This window comes from Lepisosteus platostomus, chromosome 3 (assembly GCF_059453375.1).
Source record: "Lepisosteus platostomus isolate fLepPlt1 chromosome 3, fLepPlt1.hap1, whole genome shotgun sequence".
NCBI classification, from domain to species: domain Eukaryota; kingdom Metazoa; phylum Chordata; class Actinopteri; order Semionotiformes; family Lepisosteidae; genus Lepisosteus; species Lepisosteus platostomus.
This window is the reverse complement of record NC_142613.1, coordinates 72,449,765-72,476,152: the sequence shown is the minus strand read 5'-3', so window position 1 is coordinate 72,476,152 and position 26,388 is coordinate 72,449,765. Positions and strand designations below refer to the sequence as shown.

At 43.1% G+C, this 26,388-nt stretch overlaps 1 protein-coding gene across 1 annotated transcript in view; it reads left to right on the top strand.

Annotated features, from left to right (window-relative positions):
• LOC148675422 (gamma-aminobutyric acid receptor subunit rho-1-like) overlaps positions 1 to 26,388 on the top strand; it is a 36,239-nt gene that overhangs the window by 5,339 nt on the left and 4,512 nt on the right. Inside the window, exons 2-10 of the mRNA XM_088626747.1 lie at positions 10,240 to 10,314; positions 11,231 to 11,290; positions 13,114 to 13,220; positions 18,188 to 18,255; positions 19,757 to 19,980; positions 24,409 to 24,491; positions 24,604 to 24,744; positions 25,139 to 25,291; positions 25,594 to 25,790. Of these exons, the coding sequence (XP_088482873.1) occupies positions 10,240 to 10,314; positions 11,231 to 11,290; positions 13,114 to 13,220; positions 18,188 to 18,255; positions 19,757 to 19,980; positions 24,409 to 24,491; positions 24,604 to 24,744; positions 25,139 to 25,291; positions 25,594 to 25,790 (1,108 nt within the window). The remainder of the gene's footprint in view (positions 1 to 10,239; positions 10,315 to 11,230; positions 11,291 to 13,113; positions 13,221 to 18,187; positions 18,256 to 19,756; positions 19,981 to 24,408; positions 24,492 to 24,603; positions 24,745 to 25,138; positions 25,292 to 25,593; positions 25,791 to 26,388) is intronic.

The window sequence follows — 26,388 nt, the reverse complement described above, 5'->3', positions numbered from 1 at the left end:
GCTGTGAGGCGGCAATGCCAACCACTGGGCACTGTCCACTGTGCTATCCTCTGTGACAGTGCAGTGGGGGAGGCGCCGCGGCAGGCACCGGTAAAAAGTCAACGCCCCGGGTGAGGGGACAGAAGCACTGGCAGGGACCAAAAATGACACAAAAAGAGTGAATAAACAAAATGTACAAATAAGGTAAAAAGAAAGTGTGCCGCTGTGCCTCGTGACCTCCAGGCTGGGCTTACCCGGTTTAGCGGGGTCCAGTCTGGTGAGCAGGGTGTGTAAGGGAAAAACAAAACAAGAACTTTGTGGGTGAAAAAGGTGTTTGTGTGTGTGCGCCTGCCCCGGAGAAATTGTGATGGGACAGGTAAAAAGAAAAAGAAAAAGAACACCTTACACAGGTGCAATCCCCTCTGGGACTGTCGGTATAAACTCCCCCTTCCGGGGCTGTCCTAGCTCGTCCCGTAGGGGGGTGTCCAGTGTGCCTCTATAGGACCTGCCCGGCTGGGGCTCATCATCTAGAAGCCAGGACAGCTGGGACTACAAAGACAAGGCGTCACCCTTCTACCAGGGCTCCGCCTCCACACTGGACACGCCCCCCTTGGAGCAATACACCAGCATTAAAACAAAAGAACACAAAATATTCTAATTTACTTTCATAATATACTGTATGTAGGCTTTGGAATATTATTTTTTCATCCAATTCTGTTCAGCTTCATTCAGAATATGAGGTTACAGACAATGTGTGGCCCTGTGGAAAAGAGGAGGCAGCTTTTTACTGTGGGTACAGGAAGTTTGGATATTATAGCTTCAGCTAGATTAGCAGGCAGCTGGTCTTGGCTTAAACTTTTAGCATCAGATTCTGCCACAATTTATCCAGCAGTTGTCACTCTGCAAAGCACATCAGTTGCTTTCCAGGAATCTAAATAAATGTTTGTATTTAAAGACACGGTGCATTTATATCTCTCAACACATGATCTTTGGGATTTCATTTAGGCACACCAGCCTCTAACAGGTTGCAAATCAAAAATAACTAATAAACCTGATGTCAGTTATTCAGATATAAACTTATTACAGCATGACTATATGTCTCCTGGTCAAATATTTTACACATAAGCCTATGAAAAAGAAGAGAAGCCAGCCGCTACTTCAAGATGCGCGATCCATAGAACATGGCAAACCTTGTGAGGAGTGAATATGCCTTTAGATACTGTAACTCAAAATATTTATGGCAAATGTTGCTCTTCACTTTTTATGTAGCTTCTATATGTGTATTGAAAATGGATCAGAAAGTCATCAGAATTTAGTGCTGAGCATAACGAAGTTGTTATTGTACTACTACAGCTTGGACTGATCAGTGGGTCACCAGTGTAATTCTAAACTGTACCATTACTATCAGATGCTCCAGATATTTTGGTTCAAACAGACCACTTCAGTCAGTTCCTCAAACTGAAAATGCACTGAGAGTCACTAAATGTGTCAGAATATCCTGGTTAATTCTGTGCCAGATAGAATATAAACTATCGTGTATGGCTACATCGCCCCGTCGATATGAGCTCCAGATGGCATTGACGTGAACACTTTATCTTTATTTTCATTTTCTCAAATTGTATAGGTAACGTCAAATGTAAACAATGACCAGATATATTGAGGCTTTACTTAACTAAAGCTGTACCTGGCATTTAGATAGAGAATGTTTTGGTACCAAGGCAGGGTCTTTTTAAAATGTACTGTATCTGTTTGTTTGAAAAGTCACATACTGTGTACTGCACATGCATCGCTACAGAATACAGCGTATGAAAATATTGATTCATGTCATCGATAGAGAAAATGCAGGGTTTAGCACTGTTGTTACTGAAAACAGCAGGAGAATTTAGCCTTCCCAGTGAGCCGAGATGTGAAAGTATTCATTCAGCGTGCAGGTTGAACCACGGGCCCAAGTGATCTCCGCTTTGACGGTCTTGGCTTTGGCGTTAGCTGACTGTGTCGCCCCAGCTGTGGCACGTGCTGCAAGTGTCTCGCTTACAGAACAGTGACCGTGTATCACCGGCCATGGTGACTCTACGGCAGCGAAGTCCCCTCCATTTCATGTGGACACTGTGGACATGTGGTCAGTTAACCCTGTGGGCCGCACAGAGAGAAAAACAATCCACAAGACACCCTGAAGAGGCGCAAGCTGTCCTCCCACGCTGCGGTTATAAGCTAGAAGCAAAACTGCTTAATAATTGGAACTGTCGAATTTTTAAAATATTGTCAGTTCGACCATATAATGTAAAAGAGAACCTCACAGTTTACCGCTGTAAACTGACATTGGTACACTTTTACAAGTGACAAAGTTTCATTTTGATGCCAGTGTGGGAAGAGCAGGCGTTTGTCTCCATGTTAAACTGCCAGTCTCTATGTATGTCACCCCTGGCCTTCTGTGTTTGTGAATTTGTAAATGTATTGTTTATATTGTTCTTCCGCAGTGTGGTTGACTGTGCATTGCTTGGAAGCCATCTCAGTGAGTTTCTCCAAGACTTTAAGATGGCACTCAGTTTTAGTGAGGATACTACCCTGACCACAGAGTAAGGTCGGTGAGCTTTTTCCTGGGAATCCTTTGTTAACGACATTAAAGGTTGAGACAGTTTTTTCCTTTCAGTTTTTTATAGAAGTGTTAGTTTTCTTTATTGCCCTTTTTTCTCTCTGAAAAAGGTTAAGCCTCAGAACTCCCTTCTGTGCGGGAGAAAGGGAGATTAGACACTTCAGTGCTCTGTATTCTTGTGGGGAAATCTGCCTCTTTGGTTGGTGACAGTCCCTCAGTACCTTCTCCATGTCGCTACACAGCACAAAGTCACAAATTGCAGACAAATAAGAAATATACTGTACCGTGACAGGAGGACATCGGGATCATGGTGATGCTGGCAAATCTGTCACGAAGCGTCTTTCAGGACCCTGTGCAGACAGCAGAATCCGGAAGGGAGTGAACAGACACGGGGCGGAGACGAGGAACTGGGCTGGTAGACGAACAGGGGGGCGTGGTCCAGACAAACAGTCCGAAGGGAATCCAGGGGAAAAACCGGGGTGAAGTAAAAAAAAAAAATCCAAAAAATGCAAGAGGAGACGAAACAAAACACAGGTAAAAGCCGGAACGGGATCCGGTGCAAGGTGGGGAATAAAAACGATTAACAGGACCAGGCCCTCCAGGTCCTGGACTCGGCGGGTTCGGGACGCCGATAGGAGGCCTATGCCCTCGAGCCGCGGGAGTAGGGCGACTCGGTGGTAGGTGGGCATCCGGGCGTCCGTGTTCCAATGCAGTAGCGTGAGCGCCTGGCTTTTAAGGTGGGCTGGAACAGGGAGCAGGTGCAGAAGATCAACTAAAAAGTGAATGAGCCGAAACGCCCTTAAGGGGGAGGGACTACAATCGTGACAAAATCACACTGATATGTTTCACACAGGTTTTTCCAGCTTTACATCTTCTTTCGGATAGGAAGGTGTATGGCTGCCGTTTTCCTCTCCAAACCAGTTCTTGCTCTTTAAGAAAGTGACAAATTACAGGTGCACAGAATGAGACAGCTCTCGATTGCACCAAGTTCCAAAAGACTCAGCCTTGCAGATGTTAGGGTAAGAGCTGCTTTCATGCTGATAAGAGGAAAGTACTTGATACCTTTAAGGGTTTAGAAATAAATATGATTAAACACTGCATCTATAGGCATAAATCAGTCCTGATATTTGCACAAGCTGCAGTGATTTTCATTCATTAGTGTTACAGTACTCTAATATTTTGCATTTCCATTCACTGTTGTCTGGATAACGGTGAATCTTCAAGGTCCAGGTAGTCAGGAACTCAGTGTAATGTTTCATTCAAAAGAAGGCTTCATCACTCTGTTCTCCTCCCCACTGATAGCTGATGTGTGGGGAGCGTTCTGGTGCACCATGGCTGCTGTCCCATCATCCAGGTGGGGCTGCACACTGGTGGTGGTGGAGGGGATCCCCATTACCTGTAAATCGCTTTGAGTGGAGTGTCCAGAAAAGCGCTATATACGTGTAAGGAATTATTAATTATTATTTTTGTTCTAGTGTGTAAAACAATACATGGGAATAAGCTTATTATGCTTATTAAAGTGTATTATTACCAAATGTATAATACTGCTTCTCAAACCTGGGATTGTTATTAATAATGTTGTTTTCAAAAGACATCAGTAAACAGAAGGATACAATCATGATGGATGTACAGATGGATTTTCAACTTTATGGTCATAATCCTTGTAGGCTAACAGATAAACTGAAGCACTTTCAAATATAATCTACAATGACCTTGAAAAGGGTAGTATTATTTCTTTGGAGGAATGTGTTTGGAATTAAAAGCATATGGATAACATTCCCATTGAGGAAAAAAACGTGATATGTGTATTTGGATGCATTAGCTGCAAGGCTGTGAGGTCATGTAGCATCAAGAGTTCTGTATTATTTTACGTATTATTAGTATATCTTTATTTCTGGGTATTTTTTTTATTTGTTAGCATCATGTCTAATCCTCCTGGAAGTCCTGTGAGGTTGGCTATTGTGTAACATTTAATTCCTTGGCTGTATGTAAAGGCATTTACCTTCTTCTACTTAAACTGCAGATACCCAGGGGAATTTTGATGCAGTGATTGAATTTGGACTGAAAACATTTCTATATCATAAACTCAACATATGGAGCTTTCTCTTTTTCTGTTTTGTCCATATGCTAGATGTAGCTTACATCAATATGAATGGGTCACAATGCAGAAGCCCTTAGATGTAATAATAACATAAGAACTTAAGAAAGGTTTCAAAGAAGAGGAGGCCATCTGTCTCAGATAGACCAGTTGATAGTAGTTCATTGATTGAGGGATCTCATCCAGCCATTTATTGAAATAAACCAGAGTATCGGCTTCAACAACATGGCTGGCTAGCTTGGGAGCTATACTTGCACAATCTTTTGGGTAAAGAAGTGCCCAAATTAGGATTTCCTTTGTTCAAGACCAAACATTGTGCATTTATGCCCTTAAAGGTGTCTGGACTGGTTCCAGTAAAGCAGCAGTAATGGAGTGAACAACATTGCACACAATATTACAAATGAGGCTTTACTGGTACAATCCAACTATAACATGACATCCCTTCATCTAAATCTTACAGTATATACTGTATCCTAGCATTTTGTTGGCCTGTTTATTTGCTTCCCCACATTGTCTCGAAGATGTAAATGACATGTCAAAATAAACACTTAGGTCTTTTTCTTGAGCAGTCTCTCCTGACACAACCTCTCCCATGCTGTATGTATTTAAGTTTTTACTGCCTGTGTGCAATACCCTACACTACATGACTGCTGTCTACAGTGAATGTCTTCTGCCCACTTTTGAATTTGATCTAAATCATTTCTAATGTTATTTCCTGCTTTTACAATGTTTGCTCATCCTCCTGATTTGGTAACATCTGCAGAGTGGCAAGTACTTCATTATTCCGCAGTCTAGGTCTTTGATATTCATTAAGAAGAGCAGTGGGTGTAGAACAGGGCCTTGTGGTGTTCCACACCCCACTTTGAGTATTCACCCTGCATGCTCATTCATCCTAGCTCGTTCTCAACCCAAACCTTTCCCTGAATGTCTAAGACCTGTTATTTGAGGCTTTTTTTGGAAGTCTGAAAATCTAAATCCCACCATGCCATATGCCCCTTGTCCATGCCTGTTGTTGCTTATTGAACGATCTCTAACAGGTTGGTTAGGCAAGTCCGGTCTTTTCCTTGACTACAGTGGGTAAAATGCCCTCAGGCCCTGGGGATTTACTTATCTTGACTGCTTCTTATATCCAAAACACTCATCCGTCTCCTATGCTAATACTGTCCAATTAAGAATGAATGAAGTGGCGTACTTGTTCAGTACATCAGCCATTTCCTGTCATTGTCTAGGAGCTTACCTCTTGTGTCACAGATACATTTTACTTCACCTGTGATGGTGCATTTGCTGTTGTATTACTGAAAGAATGTCTTATGTATTTTAGACCCAACTACAATATTCCTTTTAAGTTTCTCTCTTGGCTTTTCTAATATCCTTTTGTACCTGTTTTTGCAACTTGTTGTACTCTGTAGTCTTTAACTGGATTCTGTTGTTTTTATATAATTTCATAATTGGTTCTCTTTTCTCATATCGTTTTTTCCTCATTTATTTGTTGAGCCATTTGTGCTCATGTTTTTAACTTCGGAGTTAATCTCTTTTTGGGTAAATTTGTTCTGCTCTTTAAGCAGAATCAGTTTGCCATCCTAATTGTAACCGTTACCTGTCTGTGATGGTGAAAGTGGGGGCTTTGTTTTTCCCTATTGGAGTGAAGGTTAGACATGTATAGCTCACTCTATTGACTTCCAGTGTGACGTTACACAGGTGGATTCTATCATTGGCTCTGTGGGTAATTGGCCAAGGACTGGAAGCTGTGTCTGGGCTCCTGGAGGAGTGGAAGAGATACAAGAGCATAAGGACACTTACCACCAGATTCCTCAATAGCTTCTACCCACAAGCAGTGAGATCGGCGAACACATTTGGCCATGCCCCTCGGACCACACCTACACCATCACCATCTACCTCTTTATGATTTCTTATCTATCGCACATCTCCAGTCACTGTTTACATGTCTGCATTGTTTACATTCAAACTGTTTACTTGTTTACTTGTACATTGTCTACTGTTTGTTTGTATATTGTCTTGATGCTCTGTCTCCACTTTGTGTTTTTACACTTGTTTTAACAATCGAGAGACTTTCTGGAAGTAAGAATTCCACTGTACCAGTACATGTACCGGTTACATATGGCAATAAAGTTCAAGTTCAAGAGAGTGAGAGCTCAGAAATCCATGTAGGTACTGTAGCGCAGGTGCGGTCTTTTGGCTCATGTGCTCCAGTACCAGAGGCCAGGCTTTCAGGCTCTGTGCCAGAGAAGCTCTAACACGAGTGAGTGTGAATAAAGAAGTTCACAAGAGCTGCGATTAAGGATTTGTGGTGATTACTGAAAGAAAGACCCAGAGTGACAGTAGCTCATTTACTCTGGTGATCTATGCCAGTATTTAGTTTATGAAGCTGCAGTGTCCCATTAGGGAAGGTGATTAGTACTGCTACAGTAAAGAGACTGGGTGTAAAGGGTTGAGCTAAGCTAAAGGCACCAAGGTGTCTGAGTAGACAAGGGACAAGTCTGTGTCATGTAATGGAGAGACCTAGCTTAAGGAGTTCACCCACTACGGCCTTCCAGACACGGAAAACGGATGAGTTGATCTGAAGAGTGGACGATGGATTGTTGCGTGTGCTACTTAAAATCTCTGAAGGACAAGCAGCCGAACAGTGGGCTGTGCGGGTTTCTCTACTGGCACATCTTGGGGCCCAAAGAGGTTCTGTCTGTAACATGCAGTGGCGGACCACATTCAGCTGCACGGGTGTTAAGGTGATGAGCTGCATCAGAGCGACATTTTGTGATTTGTGGGTTGGCCATCACCACAGTATTCTGTCCCTTTCTACTTCTCTTCAGCTGTCTCATTCCTTAAATCATCTTCCTGGAAATGTTAAACTCTCTTTTGCTTTGGACTGATCCTGAACCGTTTCAGAGCAGACTTGAAAGCGCACCATCTTCGTGTGGAAAGATCTGTGCAAGTATTTCCTCTTGTAGGTGCTCCAAGAATGGGCTGAGAAAGCTGTGTACCACTGCTGCTAATACTCCTAGAGATCTCTTTACTCTGTCAGGAAAGATCCCCATACAATTTCTTCTTTTGCACATAAGTTATTATTTCATTATACATTGATGATTGAATTATAAAGAAAATCTTCTTTTAGTGAACTAAGTCATACTCCTAACCCTATGCCTTTGGATAGTTTTTTTTTTATTGAGTCGACCAATAAGTAGTCAGAGAGTCTTGATTCTTCCAGCGTGAGTTCCTGAGCTGAATGCTCTTTTTGATGTAGTGCTACACCTGCTCCTCTTTTCTGTTCTCTCTTGAAACAGAATGTATCCACTACTGTTACATTCCTCATCAACATTTTTGGTGAGTCAAGTCTATGTGATTCCAGTAACATCATAATTGCTTTCTAATGTGATTTTTGTTTCTGATATTTCCAGCATTTAGACAGAAACACTTAATTACTTGATCATCCATCTATTTTCTAACCCCTTTATCCAATACAGGGTTGCAGGGTTAACGCAGCCTATCCCAACAAGCAATCCGTGTAACCTTCCAGGATAAGAATAATAATAATAATTGCTTCCACTTGTATAGCACTGTTCTGGACACTCCACTCAAAGCACGTTACAGGTAATGGGGACTCTCCTCCACAACCACCAGTGTGCAGCCCCACCTGGATGATGTGACAGCAGCCATAGTGCACCAGTACAATCCCCACACCAGCTATCAGTGAGGAGGAGAACAGAGTGATGAAGCCAGTTCAGAGATGGGGATTATTAGGAGGCCATGACTAGTAAAGGCCAAGGGGAAAACCCTGACTCTTCTTGAGAAACACCCTGGGAGTTTTACCTCTTCCAGCACCAAACACAGTTTTTCCCAGGAGCCTCCCATCCAGGTGTACTGACCAGGCTCACACCTGCTGAGCTTCAGTGGGCTGGCAGGGTGAGCTGCAGGGTGATATGACTGCTGGCCATGTATGTATTGTATGTCTTTGAATTGTGTGAGGAAACTGGAGAACCCTGAGGAATCCCAGGCAAAAGCCGTGAGAACTTACAAGCGCCACACAGACAGCACCCCAGGGCCAGAACTGAGCACAGGGCCCCAGCAGTGCTCACCGCTGTGCCCCGGTGTCTGCCTTGCTTGCTTATTTGTTTTTCCCTTTGGTTCCCTTGGTCTTTGTAATTCCCTGTTCGATGACCTTCGGTTCCTCCCTTCATCCATTCCCAGTTTAAATGTTATCGGACTCCTTCATGGATCCTCGTGTCAAGATGACTGGTGCCCATTTTGTCCTGATGTAATCCTAGATAGTCTGTGGCCAAAATATCTAAAGCTCCCTACTGCACATCATGTTCCCATCTATGTGTTGTGATGTCAGATTATCTTTGTCCGTTGTTGGCTTTTGCCCGGTTGTGGTAGGATTCCTGAGAAATTCCGAAATGGTCCTGTTTTTAAGTTTCTTGCAGAGTTGTTTCAATTTGTTCTGGTTACATACCTGCATGTTAGATACGTGTCTGCTGCTCATATTAGAGTGCCTTTTCTTTAATACGCTTTAATAATACAACCCTGCCGTTGTATTGTACAAGGTACGTTACACAGCTTGTTCCAGTCTGTTTGGTGGGAGTAAACGGGTACCGTTTTGCTAGCTTCTTTGGAAAAAAGCCTCAGCCAAATTAAGTCTTTACAAAAGCTCACTGTTACATAGTGAGGAGTCGTGGGAGAATAACTACACAGCGCAGTAAAAAATGAATGGTGCTTCATACAATGCAGTAGACCACAATTTCACCTCAAGTCCCAGTGTCAGAAAAGGCAAGGTGGAAATATTGTGGATCCAGGAGGATGTTTTGGTCAATACAGATTCCCGCGCTCGGCATTTCTGGGATTGATACCAGACATGTTGGGGGCGCTCACCCCCACTGCCCTTCTACCACATGGCCAAGCATGTCTGCATTGAGAGGGCTGCAGTACAGTGCATTGCAAAGCCCACCCTCACACCTGTCTGAGCTCCCAGAGGGAGCCGTCCCGGGTCAGATCTTCAATGGGGGCGTTGAAGTCCAAGTACAGCAGGCGTTTCCAAGGGACCAACCTACATCATTGGATTACGGAGGCAAAATAAAACAGGGTTTTGGCAGGTGGGGGTTATTAGCAAATTCACTTTATTTACTGACTTAGCCCCTCATGTTAAAATCACCGTAGAACACGAAAAAGAAACAAAACTACAGGAATGACCTCCTAGATCAATGAGTTCATTAGGCCCTTAAGCAATGGATATAATAGATAGATAATACTTTATTAATCCCGTAGGGAATGAAGATAAGATAATGAAGATAAGAGCTCAAACACACTCAGCATGAAGGAAAGAAAGCTGGTCTGTCACCTGTCACATTCATTTGTACCCTGGTTACGTATACACCGGATCTCATAAGGCTTGAGATGATTGTTGCCGAACAGCGTTGCAGGTGGGAAATTTATTTTCCTTATGTCTCAGATAACAAGTCCCGGGATATGAGCCCGTTCCCTCTCTCTTGTGTGGGAAGTGTCCTTCTGGGTGGCCTTGTCTTGCGTTAATACTGTACTCTCTCTGCTGTTCCACCAGGAGGGAACCCTCCAGAGTTCACATCACATTTTCAAAGAGGCCCTGGAGGACAGCAGCAGCACGCAAACTGACCAGGTGCGAGCTGCAGGACTGAGCAGGCCTCACGTTGCCGTTTCTCACTTGTGAAGTCTTTCCAAGAGAGGAGCTTGGATATTTGTTGAGCACAGCTCTTAGATGTATAGTGTCTGAAAACATAATGCTTAAATGAATGTCATTACATGTCTGAGACCTCATAGTTCAGGCTTTTCTGGCTCAATGTGCCTGTGGTTTTTGCTGTCATTTTAACATTATTGATGGTTAATGTTCCAGTTGACATGAGGTGATCCAGCTCATCTCATCTGTTTGGTAGTTAATAGCTGGTTAATTTTATTAATAGCTGGTCTCCAAGGCAATAGGAGAGGAGCACTGAGGAAGAGCCAGTATCAGTCTGATGATCTGAGGGCAGAGAGGTGATAATGCACTTGTGCAACCGTGCACAAATCTGAAGAGCGTTCCTGGAAATAATGAAAAAGGAGCTTAGTCGAATTATTTGGATGCATCAGTAGTGACCCATGCAATGTCACTTGGTATATTAATGCAATGTTTTTTAAGTGTCTTTATGATTAAGGCAGCACTGAACTTGGAGGTTTTGCTCACTGGCACCTTTGTTCATGCCTAGTGAATAAGAGCACACTGGAGTTGTGAACTATTGTAGTGAACAATACAGTGATGTAGTGATTTAGTTAGCTTAACATTACAATATTGCCAGTGATGCTAAATTTGACCAACATTTGCACTCTGGAGAGATGACATGCCAATTCACATTATTTTGAACCGAACGATGCGGTATGTCCTGTGGTCTGTCGCTGTCCTGGGGCATTGTTTCGTGTTAGTATCACAGCTGTGCGCTCAAAGACATTCTCCACAGCATCATGAGAAACTGCACAGGATACAGCTGCGTGTTTGTCATATTAATGCGTGGGTCTCTGCTGTTCCCCATGACTGTCCACAGGGGCCACAGGGCAAAGAGAGAAGCCCCCAGACAGGAAGGAGAGACCCACAAGCCTGGCAGGTGAGTGGGGAGCCACAGGCTGCACTGAATATCGAAGGCAAGTTCTTCCCAAATATCCACATAGCCTTTTGAAATGTCCGGATCGGGAGGAACATTTCCCACTTGCAAAGATTTACAAGCATAATGTTTAAAGGGGACTCTTTCTGCGAATCTGAACAGAACTACCCCCTGTGCTCCTGGGTACAGGTAATCTGAAGGTTTTAATGAACCCCTCTGTGCCATTCTTGGGCATGTGATGAAATTGCTCCACCAGCTCCCTTCCTGAAGAGAGCCAAGGGCTGCAGACGGGCGGAGATGATTTAAATTTGACGCTCGGACCTGTGCTGCGTGTCCTTGGGAGGTGTCTGGATACAGCCCGCATGAACACACGCGCACATGTAAACTCCAGGTGGAGACGTAGCACAGAACTAGAATTGAATCCTGGAGTATAGAGCTGTGAAGAAGCAACACTGAAAAGTGATGCTAGACTGTATATACACTAAAAACTAAAAAATTATGAATTGCAGAAATATAATTATCTGTGGTAGTAATTATGGCCATGTAGATTACAGATTTAGTCCTAGATACGGTAAATTAGTCTTAAGTATATTGATTCTTTTACATTGTGAAGTCTGATATGCTGGTGTGCTAAGGGTATCTTTATGAAGTAATCAAGTTCCCCACAGCACTTTCTCAGCATCTTTAATTGTATTACAGAGGATTGCAAAATGCTACTGATTGGGCGCCTCTGTGGCGACACTCAATCACAAGGAAAAACATCCAGAACAATGGAAGTTCACTAGGAGATTACAAGGTAGAAAATGTTTAAACACGGTAAAGAACTCACTAGAGCTGGGAGGACTCGCGGTCACGTATGAGCCTTTACATGGTTCTTATCAGATATTCATATCTGACATCAGAGGCATGTAAATCCACTCCTGTGTGTGTACAACAGGAGCTGTTCAACTGGCACCTAAATAAGACCTCAAAAGAGGATCTAATTCATTCAAATTCAAATTATTAATTCAATTAATTAGGCTCTTGGATGAGTTGAATACCTTAGGAGGTTGCCCATCGCTGTCTTCATTAGCAATGTGTAGTATTAATAATAGTGGTATTTTCTTCTGCTGTGAATGCAGTGAGGGTTATCTTGACAAGTACAATTTTTTAATATTGTTTCTCAAAAGTAATAATAAAGCCAGGGTCAAGACTGTGCAGACCCCCGGCTGAAGAGGTCAGAATCAAAAACAGCTTTGATTAATCACCCGCCTTTAATCCACGTACAACACTAAAGACAATTTTAGAGAGCTTAACTCTACTAAGCCCCTCTGCTTCCTAACTGTTTGGCCGTGATACCGTGGCAGTTACAATCTCTGTGGCCAGAGTGCCTCGGTCCTGCTCGGACTGACTCTCACTGCAGGGAAAGGCAACTCAGGATTTAGGGTGGCCTGCAGGTTCCCCAGAAGAAGGAAGAAACATTTTCATTTTGGGGAGAAGTATTAAACTACATAAGCTAGTGGTTCACAGGCCTTAAAAACTTATTTCATGGCATTTTATTTTTCTTCTTTGTTTGTCTAAGACAACAAAAGCCTTCAAAAATATTATTTTTACGTGTAAAATATTTGCATGTACTGCTCGCTTTTGTATGGGATGTCTACCCTGTAAAGGGCATTCTTTTTAAATGACGTTGCCAATCCAGAATACAGTTATGTCACTATAAATGTAGAAAACCCTCTGTCCCCTGCTGCCTATCGGAGAAGCACAGCTCAGATGAAACATGCTAGAATTGTTATCTTGAGAACGGGACTATCCAACAGCCACCTGAAATCTGTGTTTCATTCCAGCCCCATCCTGAAAAGAAGTCCGGATATCACCAAAGCACCACTGACCAAATCTGAACAGCTTCTAAGAATAGACGACCATGACTTTACAATGAGACCAGGATTTGGAGGTGAGGCACTTATCCAGATTTCTTGATGTGTACTCTGTATTTTTTATCTGTTGAATAGTGACCAAATACCGTATCTACTGTGAACAATTATTAATTAAACTAATACTGGTTAGTGGAAGAGATAAATGGAGTTTATTGAACTAAAGTTTGGGAGGGGTGACAACAACCACGCTCAATCATCCCCAGCCGTCGGCGATTAGCAATCACTCCCTTCGTCCTTCCTCCGCCGAACGCTATAAATACCGAATGCTATCTCTCTCTCCCTCGCGTGTGACTTCTGCATCCCACCTCCAGCCCAACTCCACCTCTGCAGCGGCCCCTTGGTTACCCTGAGAGGGAGTCCTGGCCTCCTCGTCCTCTGGCCAGGAGGTCGGCCCTCAGCCAAGCGGGTTAAGACAAATATTCGCTCCACGGTAGTTCATTGCGCTTCGATTTTGGGCGTTGTCATTCCTCGTGAATCTGTCCAAAGCGGCATAGACGGACTACAGATAAATTACCTTGTACTATTTTAGTGCTCTGTGATTGGCAATGATAGAGCTACTGAAAAACATACAAAAAGTCATTTGTTTCTCATGCCAACGGATATCCCCTGAACGGCTTAAAGTTGGTTATAACTGCTGACTGACTGCAGGTGAGCTGTGGCCTGAATTATTTCCTCGTGTTGTCTTTGAAGTAAACAAAACAAAAACAAAAAAGAATTTTGGGACCTCGTGCACAGAAGATATGACATGGGAAAAATATTCCCCAGAAAGGTTCGTATATGAGAATTTTTGTCTTTCTGATGTGGATATCATTCGATAATTCTTTTTACCGATCTTCTAGTTATAAAAGGGACAACATCTTGGATGTTAACAAGAGAGTCTTGTGAAGTTCATGCTATCTGTCGGTCACATAACTCACACAGGATTAAGCGCTGGCTGGTTTAGTCATTAGTTCCAGTCTTGAGCCAGTTTCAAGCTTTATTTTTTGGAAGTTGTTCTTTAATCTTTTCCAGTCTTGCAGCTCGGAGCTGCAGGCTCTTTTAGTGTGGGATTTTATCAGCACAAACAGTGAATAGAGGAGATGTGTATTTTTGCTCGCTATAAATGCACATAATTCATTCAAGATTCTCTGTAATTGATCCAATTTAAAATGTTCCTCTCTTTTTTTTGGAAGTTGTACTAAATTATATCATTTCCTTGATCTTATAGCCCATTGTCCGCTGACTCTCTGCACAAGACAGCTGGTTAAGTCAAGATGATTTTGGAAACTTCCAGCACAGCAATTAGGGCTCCATTTGCACCTTGCAGTGTAGTCCTGTTGATACACAGAAGCAAACCAACCTTACTCTGAATTTCCATTTCTTACTGGAATATATTGTTAATAAACAGGATGGGTTTACAGTATTTAGATATTTTGGATTTTTGGACAACAGAATTAAGTGCTGGATTTCATTATGTTCTAGATAATTAGTGTACCCAAGATTGCATTTTAAATATCAAATATCTATGAAGGTCTTTTTGTAGGTGTGAGCCATTTACAGTAAGTATTTTTTAAAACTGGGCAAAAATACTTTGGAGACACCAATATGAAGTGAACACAGAAGATGCCTAAAATGTAAAGATCAGATCACTTTTTTGGCCATACCTGTATATAGCTTTTTGTATGAGGAATTTGTCTTTTCACATACCCCAGCTTGCTCTCCATGAGTCACACAGACAGGGAGAGAAACTTGGGGTCAGAGTGCAGGGTCAGCCATTTATACAGCGCCCCTGGAGCAGTTGGGGTGAAGGGCCTTGCTCAGGGGCCCAACGGAGTAGGATTCCTCTGCCGGCCGTGGGATACGAACCGGCAACCTTCCAGCCACAGGCACAGATCCTCAGACACAGAACCACTGCACCGCCCTAAAGCAAAGGACAGGCAACAATAAATACTATATATCCAATGAGTGTACATCACCCTGAGTTATTCATGTCATGTACATGCATTCAGATGCCTTGTGAAGTGGTTGTACAGTATCATTTGTCTGTATTTATAGTCAGACCAAGTACCTACAATTGATTCACCTTTAGCCAGGAGTCAGGGGAAACCATTATTATGAGCCAGAATGAAATGTAATTTTTGTCAGCTGGCTATAAATAAAATGTGTTGAAAAAATATTCAGCAACAGGTTGAGCAAAAAGGTGTCAAATTTCTCCATTACCTCAACTATTTCACATCAGGATTTATGGCTGCGCTACACTGGGCAATATGCACCAGACAACAATAATAACAGATTTGTTGCATCAAAGGAAAACCTTCCTCAGCTGCCCCTGGGTGAAAAACAAAATGCTTCCATAATCCCAATAAAGATCACCCAGAAGAAAATGACCCTACTGGCCTCTTTCAGCGGTCTACAATTTTGAATGTTCACCCTGATGAGCTTAAAATCTGCAGGGAAAAGAGCTGCTTGGATGCCGTCCAGCTGTTAAATGTCCAGAGTTTTTTTCTGCTCTGACCTAATTGTGTTTCTGCTCCACTGAGGATGACATACCACAAAAGCTGAAACAAGGTTAAGACAAAAGCAACCATAAAATAGTATTATGATCACAACATGACCCCAAAACACAGACAAATCACAAAGCCATGTTTTGTGCTGAAGCAACACCCTTTCCAAACAGCTACTGTACATACCAGTACATATTTAAAGGGAGTGAAAGACGATTGATAAATCATCAGATTTCTCTGTGTATCCATTAGAAATTCCTGCACCACTTCAGTTCTGCTAAAGTAGAACTTTAGGTCTATTTTTTAAGAGCTCACTGCACACAGTGCCCCTTTGTAAAAAAGAAACCATTCGTTATTTAAGGACATTTTATTTTCACCACGTTCTAATTTCTGAACTAATCTTTGAATTCACACTTTACATCTATGGGAATTATTTTTTGCACAGGCTTACTGAACAATTTGACTGTTCTACTTCCAGTACATCTTAAGAGCATTAAAACATTACTTTGATATAATGTAAATTTAGAAAATGTATTTCACACTGCATGAAATTTCCCTGCTTTTCATTTCCACAAATTGCTCTTTTTGATCAAATGCTGAGCAGACTTTGCTGTATAAGGTACCTGATGCAGAACATTTCCCATTGCTTTGACTGGGTGACACAGTGGAATGAGCACCAACAAGTTTGTAGGCTGATACTCGCATGTAGGTTGATTTTATAAATAAAGTGTAGGTTAAAATTAAACACAATACAGTGCCTTGCGAAAGTATTCGGCCCCCTTGAACTTTTCAACCTTTTGCCACATTTCAGGCTTCAAACATAAAGATATAAATTTTTTATTTTATGTGAAGAATCACTAACAAGTGGGACACAATTGTGAAGTGGAACGAAATCTATTGGATTTTTGAAACTTTTTTAACTAATAAAAAAATGAAAAGTGGGGAGTGCAAAATTATTCGGCCCCTTTACTTTCAGTGCAGCAAACTCACTCCAGAAGTTCAGCGAGGATCTCTGAATGATCCAATGTTGTCCTAAATGACTGATGGTGATCAATAGAATCCACCTGTGTGTAATCAAGTCTCTGTATAAATGCACCTGCTCTGTGATAGTCTCAAGGTTCTGTTGAAAGCGCAGAGAGCATCATGAAGACCAAGGAACACACCAGGCAGGTCCGTAATACGGTTGTGGAGAAGTTTAAAGCCGTATTTGGATACAAAAAGATTTCCCAAGCTTCAAACATCCCAAGGAGCACTGTGCAAGCGATCATCTTGAAATGGAAGGAGTATCAGACCACTGCAAATCTACCAAGACCTGGCCGTCCCTCTAAACTTTCAGCTCAGACAAGGAGAAGACTGATCAGAGATGCAGCCAAGAGGCCCATGATCACTCTGGATGAACTGCAGAGAACTACAGCTGAGGTGGGAGAGTCTGTCCATAGGACAACAATCAGTCTTACACTGCACAAATCTGGCCTTTATGGAAGAGTGGCAAGAAGAAAGCCATTTCTCAAAGATATCCATAAAAAGTCTCGTCTAAAGTTTGCCACAAGCCACCTGGGAGACACCCCAAACATGTGGAAGAAGGTGCTCTGGTCAGATGAAACCAAAATCGAACTTTTTGGCCACAATGCAAAACGATATGTTTGGCGTAAAAGCAACACAGCTCATCACCCTCAACACACCATCCCCACTGTCAAACATGGTGGTGGCAGCATCATGGTTTGGGCCTGCTTTTCTTCAGCAGGGACAGGGAAGATGGTTAAAATTGAGGGGAAGATGGATGCAGCCAAATACAGGACCATTCTGGATGAAAACCTGTTGGAGTCTGCAAAAGACCTGAAACTGGGACGGAGATTTATCTTCCAACAAGACAATGATCCCAAACATACAGCAAAATCTACAAAGGAATGGTTCACAAATAAACGTATCCAGGTGTTTGAATGGCCAAGTCAAAGTCCAGACCTGAATCCAATCGAGAATCTGTGGAAAGAGCTGAAAACTGCTGTTCACAAACGCTCTCCATCCAACCTCACTGAGCTCGAGCTGTTTTGCAAGGAAGAATGGGCAAGAATTTCAGTCTCTCGATGTGCAAAACTGATAGAGACATACCCCAAGCGACTTGCAGCTGTAATCGCAGCAAAAGGTGGCTCTACAAAGTATTAACGCAAGGGGGCCGAATAATTTTGCACGCCCCACTTTTCATTTTTTTATTAGTTAAAAAAGTTTCAAAAATCCAATAGATTTCGTTCCACTTCACAATTGTGTCCCACTTGTTGGTGATTCTTCACATAAAATAAAAAATGTATATCTTTATGTTTGAAGCCTGAAATGTGGCAAAAGGTTGAAAAGTTCAAGGGGGCCGAATACTTTCGCAAGGCACTGTATGTGTCTGTGTGTCAAGCATCTGTCTGAATGAGTGAAAGAGCTTGGATGTCCAGCCCTGTGACGTCATGGTGAGTGAGAGGGGTAAACCTTTTAATGGTTTTCTGATTTTATTCTAGGCCCAGCGATCCCTGTTGGAGTGGATGTTCAGGTTGAGAGCCTTGATACGATTTCTGAAGTTGATATGGTAAACATTTCAAATTCAAATAATTTGGCATATAGCTTTTGACTGACTTGCCAGACTTGTATTGCATTTACCCCTGTTAATCCAAGATCGAATTATCCTGGCCTCTTGATTGGGACGTCGGAGGGCCCTTTTGCTTTGTTCATATTTTTAATGTGTTCGTGCTGGTGTAACAGCTTCCAATGTGCTGCATTACATGAAGTAGCTGCTGGGCATTTCAAGCCAGTAAGTAAAGTTTCACAGGGACATTGCTGTTGACACATACAAAGTAAGTCTAAAGAATTTTAACTGTATTAGTTGCCAAAAATGCTTACAACAAAAATGGAGGACAGTTCAGTAGTAATGTCTGTTACATTCAGATCAGATCAGTGTAGTAATCTGAGCTAATTGATTAAGGGTTTGTCTGGCAGCATGGTAACCTTAAGCACACCATCAGATTACTCCTAAATTGCTTAAATCAAAAAGAATAACTTGATTGAAATTGATGTGCTGGTTATGAACGTCCCTTGACATTAAATGGATCCTGACTACTACTTTGTGATAATCTAAATATTTGCACTAACCATTCCATTTTTCCTCATTATGGATAGCAAGTTCTATTTGAATAATCTGAGATCTTAGTTTTTAATCATTACGAATCATTGACGTGTCAGCAGGCTTGAAAACCATTTGGATTGCTTAAGGCAACATCCACATTTATTCTCAAGCAAGTACAGCAGTCAACACTGCCTACCCATCACACAGAGGACACAAGGGACACATGCACTCACAGAAACACATTATGGTCACAGTCCCCAGTAAACTAAAACCACAGGCCCAAATAAGGAAAGAAAAGTCTAAAAGCAATACTCACATGAAATATTTCTGATCTGTAGCCTAGTGTGTCTTCTTCCACTGTATAGCCCTTTGGTGTTGATAGGCAAATTCTTCAGTCCTGCTCCTCCTAAACAGTTAGGTCCCTTATCCTCCCTCACCCTGTTTCTGCGAGTCTGACACAGGGCAGGGTGAGGTAGATGGATTCTAAGCCTTCCTTCTGTAGGGTACACCTCTGGTGTCCCCGTCCTCTACTGTGTCCAGTGGTGAAATCTGTGTGCCCACCACATTCTGCTCTTGAAACATCCTCCCAACTGGGTCTTGTGGAAGCCCCTTCCTGGTCACTGATGAAATCCAGATACAGGAAAAAAAGCGTTCAAATCTAAAACAAAAACAGGCCTACACCCATCACATGAAAGCACTTTGTAGAGAAGAGGGTGAACACAAAATATTTTAACAAAAAATAGCAACCAGGTGTACCCCATAAAACCCAAACTAGTCAACATAAAGATAATTTTGAATAGTGTCTATTCTGCTGGTGTCTGTTCACCGGTTAAGCAGTTCTCTATCCAAAAACATTCATTACTTTAGAAAAAGCCTTCTGAAAAGTGTAGTTTGCTGCCATCACGTTTACTGCCATTGATCCACTTTGCGATTTGAGAATATCTAACACTGTTGCTGCGTGTTTCAGGATTTCACGATGACCTTGTACTTGAGACACTACTGGAAAGACGAGCGATTAGCCTTTCCGAGCACCAACAACCAGAGCATGACCTTTGATGGGAGACTGGTGAAGAAGATCTGGGTCCCAGACATGTTCTTTGTTCATTCCAAGAGGTCCTTCATCCACGACACAACCACCGACAATGTCATGTTGAGAGTTTACCCAGATGGAAAGGTCCTTTATAGCTTAAGGTAATAACTCGTTTTCTGAAAACATTGATGCACCAATATGTTTGTTCATAATCTGCACCCTTTTCGGTGCGAGGTAATTCTGTGGTTCCTCTCCTGGGAACTGGCAGTTCCCTTTCTGCTATCGTGATCCCAGCTCTTCTCCTGATCAAGGCTCTACTGTTTCATTCCCCTTTTATTTCTAGTTATTTTTTGTTCACTACAAGAGCCTCTAACTGCACCTCCTTCTAAATGGGTGCCCACAGTGCCGCAGAACGAAATGGGAAGTGTAGTTTATCATTTGTTTGGTGCTTTTCACAGTACTTATCAAACACTAGGACTGGCCATGTAATAGATGGGCAGACAGGCAAGGGAGAAGCCCTGATGCTTGGGTAACAGTTTAGCAGCCAAAGACTCTTGTTACATAAAAGATGTAATCACTTTGCACCCGGGTGGCCTGATGAACTGGGTGGCGAAACCTCATTATCCTGAGCAATCTGCCAAGACGAACAGGAGGTGGGCCAGGCTGACGGAGTGGTTTTGCAGACAGATATCCCTGCTAGAATTTCAAACATTCCCCATTCTTCTGCAAACCTTACCAAGTAATCATTTAAGAGAAATTCTTTACACCAAGCCAACGAAGAACACTTGTCTTGCTCTGACATGTCACAGCACAGTGATAGGCAGGGGATTCTCTCTTTCTTTTCAGGACCTCATTACCAGGTTGTGGTTACTTAGTTGACCAGATGCCACACTGGAGTACTATTGTAACCCACTAAGCAAATGCTTTCCTTTTGGACATTTCCACTATTTCCATAGTAAATATCCACAGCCGAGTTCCAAAGGGATTCTTCTGATTATGCGGAGCAATGCCTGCTCTAGGAACATGCCTACACCCTTCTCACACAACATCTGTCCAGATGGAGTTGAGGTCCACTTACTGTGTGCATGATCTCATCACCCGCAGAGCTTCAGTTACCGATTTAACAACAATGGCCAAGCAAGAGCCGTTTCCACGACCTGAAAGTGCATTTAAAACTGAAAACAGGAGGCACTTCTTTACCCAAAGGCTTGTGGGAGTATGGAACAAGCTACCCAGCTGTGTTTTTGATGCTGAAACCCTGTTGTTGTTCAAGAAACAGCTGTATGATCCTTGGCTCAATTAACTACCAAACGAGATCAGTCAAATGGTGTCCTTTCATTTGTAACCATTATTGTTTCATGTGCTTATGTTGATACTCTAACTCAGGCAGTCCCTGTTGCTGTGAGTTTGAGTTTCTCTCCACCTTCTTTTTATTGTCTGAGGGGAGAGTGTAAGCATTTCCAGTGCAAAGGGCTTTCTGATGGCCACACATTTGAAGCATCAATGTTTGTATGGGGTACATACCCAGACTAATGTCTGGTCAGTGCAGATCTGGGTTCAAGCCCACAAAGAAAAAAGCTTTGGGGCGGAGTGGTGGCTCTGTGGCTAAGGATCTGTGCCTGTGGCTGGAAGGTTGCCAGTTCAAGTCCCGCAGCCGGTAGAGGAATCCTACTCCGTTGGGCCCCTGAGCAAGGCCCTTAACCCCAACTGCTCCAGGGGTGCTGTACAATGGCTGACCCTGTGCTCTGACCCCAAGCTTCTCTCCCTGTCTGTGTCTCATGGAGAGCAAGCTGGGGTATGCGAAAAGACGGATTTCTAGTGCAAGAAATTGTATAGGGCTAATAAAGTTATGTTATGTTACATGAAATAATGCACTGTTGCTCTTGTCCAGTATTTTCTCACTTCAAGAGATTTCCGGAGAGAAATGCTAGGTCTTCAAGTCTGAAAGTATCACAACAAGCTTTTCCCATATTTATGAAATGTGTACAATATTTTTTTAATAATTTAACAGATTAGGTAACTACACAGTTTGAAGAAAAAAAAACATTAAAAAGGGCCCAGACCTCTGAGAGCACAGCTCACGATAACTGTACTCGAGGTTCATGATGATTGTGGAGGTTTAGCAGGTCAAAAACCATAGAACCCTGTTCTCGACACCAAAACTTTTTCCCTCTGCCTGGATTTTTTATATACCACCACACCATTAATTTGTACTTTTAATCCCGTCAATAATAATCCAGTAAATACATCAACTGTTGCTCCTATTGACATGTGCCAGAGGCTGTTGGTGACCACTAGTGGCAGGTCCAGTATTACTTAATTCCCTCCAAAACACAGTCTTCCACATATAATTATAAAGCATTCGAGAAATTGATCTCCTGTTCCGGGCATGTGCCTCCTACATACTAGTCACAATTTTTTTATACCTCCGACGTAAAGAAGGGTTTCTATGTATCTGTGTGCTTCACAGCTTCCTTACAGACTTCACAGCTCTCCTCCGTCTGGATTGAACGGAGTGACTATACGATAATCCAGACGCACATGCTCAGTAGCCCTGTGGCCAGTCAGAACATACACAAGTTAAAACACCAAAATGTGATGTCTGTATTTTGGGAGCCGTGTCAACGTAAAAGGCAGCTGCAAAGCCAGCAGATGTAAATTCCACATCAAAAAAAAAAAAGACACACTCCTCTTCTAGAGGTGTGTGAAAATAATACTATTAATTAATATTAAAACTTCCTTTCACCACTTTGTTGAATGTTCATGCCGGACGTTTAAAATCTGATGTTTCTTTCAAGCGAAATATTCACTTTCTAACAGAATGAAAACTTAAAATCCCAATACTTGCATGTTTATTTTAAAAAAAAACAGCCGATTCAAATACTGGCACAGACCTACAGCAATCCAATACAGCACTTGTGGGCTTTCCTTTAGAATGGTATAATAATGGTTAATTGAATGAAGATAGAATTGTATAAAATAATAAAGAAATGAAGAGATGTTTATCAAGCACAAAGAAAATGTTTTGGTTACCCCAGAGGCATGAGTGCAGATGGGTGAATTTAAGATTTGAGGTGCGTTATTTTAAGTTAATTCTCTGGAACACGTTACAGCTAAATCAGAGTACTAGCGCCTGCCACTGACCACGACAAGCTGTGAAGAAGAGGGTTTCCACCCACGTCATTTCTCTTTAGAACAAATATGTCATTAATTACAGGAGTACTGGCGCAGGGAGGCTGCAGGCTTAATGCTCACACAGTGAACACGGCACTAATCTATAAGGAGATCTGTGGGAAGCATCTAAATCACCGTGTCGACAACGGACAGCTGTTCCGTTAAAACCCCCCACTCCCACCCTGGTGCATCGAAGACACCAAGAACACATTGGTGGGCCGCTTGCCACCTTTCATAAGCAGTTTTTTTTCCAAAACAAACTGGAAATTTGTTTTGACAGCTCCTGACACATGAGCCAAAAGATCATTTCTCCCAGCCACCCGTTTCCAGTCACCACACAGCGCGATCCAGGCAGCAGACAGTGGGCACAGGGTAGGGCAGATAGCCAGTCAGACACGTGCACTGAGGAGGGTAACAGGGAGGACAGTGTGCATCAGCAGCACGTCTTTGGACTGTGGGAGAAATCCACTTGGCTGGGGAGAGACCATGCAAACTCCCCACGGACTGTGTTCCCAGGTCAGAACTGAACTGTGGATCCAAGAGCTGTGAGGTAGCACTCCCACTGGCGCCCCAGCTTGCCATAACTGTGAGGTACATGACGTGTTTACACAATGGGAAGTCAGGTACAACTTAACAATATATCGTTATTTTTCTTTGGTCATCCTTTCCCCAGCAGCCAGAAAATTACAGCTGTAATAACGCCCCTTGCCTGTTGTTTTACATTTTTCTCTCATTTGTATCATTATTTATATGTTATGTATCACTGCAATTTTGTGTTTGCTTTTATCCACAAGGGTTTACTGCACTTGAGTGGTGGGTGTAGTAGGTGGACATGTTGTGCTCTGAGATACTGAAGGATTATAAGTGCTGTATAAATGCAAGGAATTATTTCAGTGTATTTTCCTGCTTCCTGTGTGGACCACTTTTCAACATGAAATTTCATGATATCACACCTAACAGGAGTACTCAATTATCGTTGCATTGTTAACTATTATAGATTAAAATGTGTGAAATGTTTGAGTGTATTTCTTCCAACCAGTGGATAAACCAAAACATTCCTCTTGTTAAAAAAGAAGTAGAAATACATTTTATTGTACCCCCATTACCCTACTATTAAGATAAGATCACTTTATTGGCCATATACAGTTTCTTGTATGAGGAATTTGTCTTTTCACATACCCCAGCTTGCTCTCCATGAGACACAGACAGGGAGAGAAGCTTGGGGTCAGAGCACAGAGTCAGCCATTTATACAGCACCCCTGGAGCAGTTGGGGTTAAGGGCCTTGCTCAGGGGCCCAATGGAGTAGGATTCCTCTGGCAGCCGTGGGATACAAACCGGCAACCTTCCAGCCACAGGCACAGATCCTTAACCACAGAGCCACCACACCGTCCCTAATACTATTGTGTATCCTCAGGGTGACAGTCACGGCCATGTGCAACATGGACCTGAGTCGTTTCCCACTGGACACTCAAACCTGTTCCTTAGAGATCGAGAGCTGTAAGTTTCCATCGTCCTTCAGGAACCTTCTGCTTTCTGAATTATTGTAGAGCTGAGAGAATCGGGCAGCTCATCGTCTCTGTATCAATCAAGGGAGTTGATATTGTTTCAGATGCCTACACTGATGATGATCTGATGCTGTACTGGAAGAAAGGGAATGACTCGCTCAAAACTGATGACAGGATATCGCTGTCCCAGTTTCTCATTCAGAAGTTCCACACAACCACAAAGCTGGCATTTTACAGCAGCACAGGTATTGTTTTTGGATACTGTTATATATTCTTTGTGGAGATTCATGACAAAAAATGTTGCCGGCGTTATCAATGCTGAGAAGCATATGCAGGTTTCTGAAGTGAAAGAGCATCTTGCACAAAAGGCAGGAAGCCGATGTGTTCTTTATCTGACACCGAGATGCAAGAGGCCTGTTTCAAATGCTGAGATGTCCGTGCCATTTACAATAACTCCATCTTGAATTTACCACTGTTTTTACACCGTACAATAGTGAAATCACTTGAAACAAAATCTGCAAAAGCAGAGCAGCGAAAAAGTCCCCCTCTTTGGAAAAGGCACTCAGCATCCCAGACTGTGTTAGGGAACATGGGCTTATACAGTAAGTGCAGCGGTGTGTTTTGTGGTTTCCCTCTCAGGCTGGTATAACAGGCTGTACATCAACTTCACTCTGCGGCGCCACATCTTCTTCTTCCTGCTCCAGACCTACTTCCCGGCCACTCTGATGGTCATGCTGTCCTGGGTGTCCTTCTGGATCGACCGCAGGGCCGTACCAGCTCGAGTCCCTTTGGGTGAGGACGTCTTTTCAAAGCCAGTACTGGCTTCAGTGGGGAAATGAGAAAGATCTGAGGGAGTCATGTTGACTTATAACAGTATTTCTATCGACACCTCCATGCACGCTGTTTGCACTGGTTTCCTATATAATTTATAGCAAGCTGCTCTCTGCAGCCATATCAGCTGCCGCCAAGTCTCGTGGGTGTTTCTGGTCCTCCCATTCGCTGGCCACAGCCCTGCCTTCTGCCTTCCATTGGCTGAGCAGCAGCCGGAGCCCCGGGGCCCCGTGTTAACGAGGGTGCTCTCTGGCTGTGTGCAGGTATCACCACGGTGCTCACCATGTCCACCATCATCACCGGAGTCAACGCCTCCATGCCCAGGGTCTCCTACATCAAGGCGGTGGACATCTACCTCTGGGTCAGCTTCGTCTTCGTGTTCCTGTCGGTGCTGGAGTACGCCGCCGTCAACTACCTGACCACCGTGCAGGAGAGGAAGGAGAGAAAGATACGAGACAGGGTAAGATCTGTCAAGTGCCGGAGCAGGAGGAGGAATTCCAGATGTGGGTAGGATCCCTATTATTGTAGCACACAAGTTCTGCTGTCGCTGGGAAGGGGGAGGGAAAGTGTCGAGAGGCTCATTCAGTAAAGGTGCTTGCTGCAAGAGTAGGTTGAGCCCAGATGTACCAAATCTATGCCTCATTAAGCCTACATTAATTAAGCTCTTGTCACTAGCTGACTATGATGGTGTTCTGGAGCAACAGGACACAGAAGTGACACCAGGCTGGTGGGATTTGTCTTAGCCAGGACAGGACAGTCAGAGACACAGTGTTGCATCTTTCCAGGTGCCTGCCGGCACACACAGAGGTATCAGTCAGGGATGTACTTGAACTGGAGAATACACTCCTGTTAGGCCTTGTGGGGCTGATGAAGTGTCACGTGACAAGCTCTAGAGCAGCATGACCACATGTCACTTTCTTAAGTTGTTACAGGAGACCTTGCCAGAAAGATGAGTCTTAACACAACTGGCGGGCCCAGATTGGGTGGGTGTGTAGCATAAATATTGATGAAAGAGTTTAAATCTGAGATCTCAAGAGAATGGGAGGCGAGAATAGGCC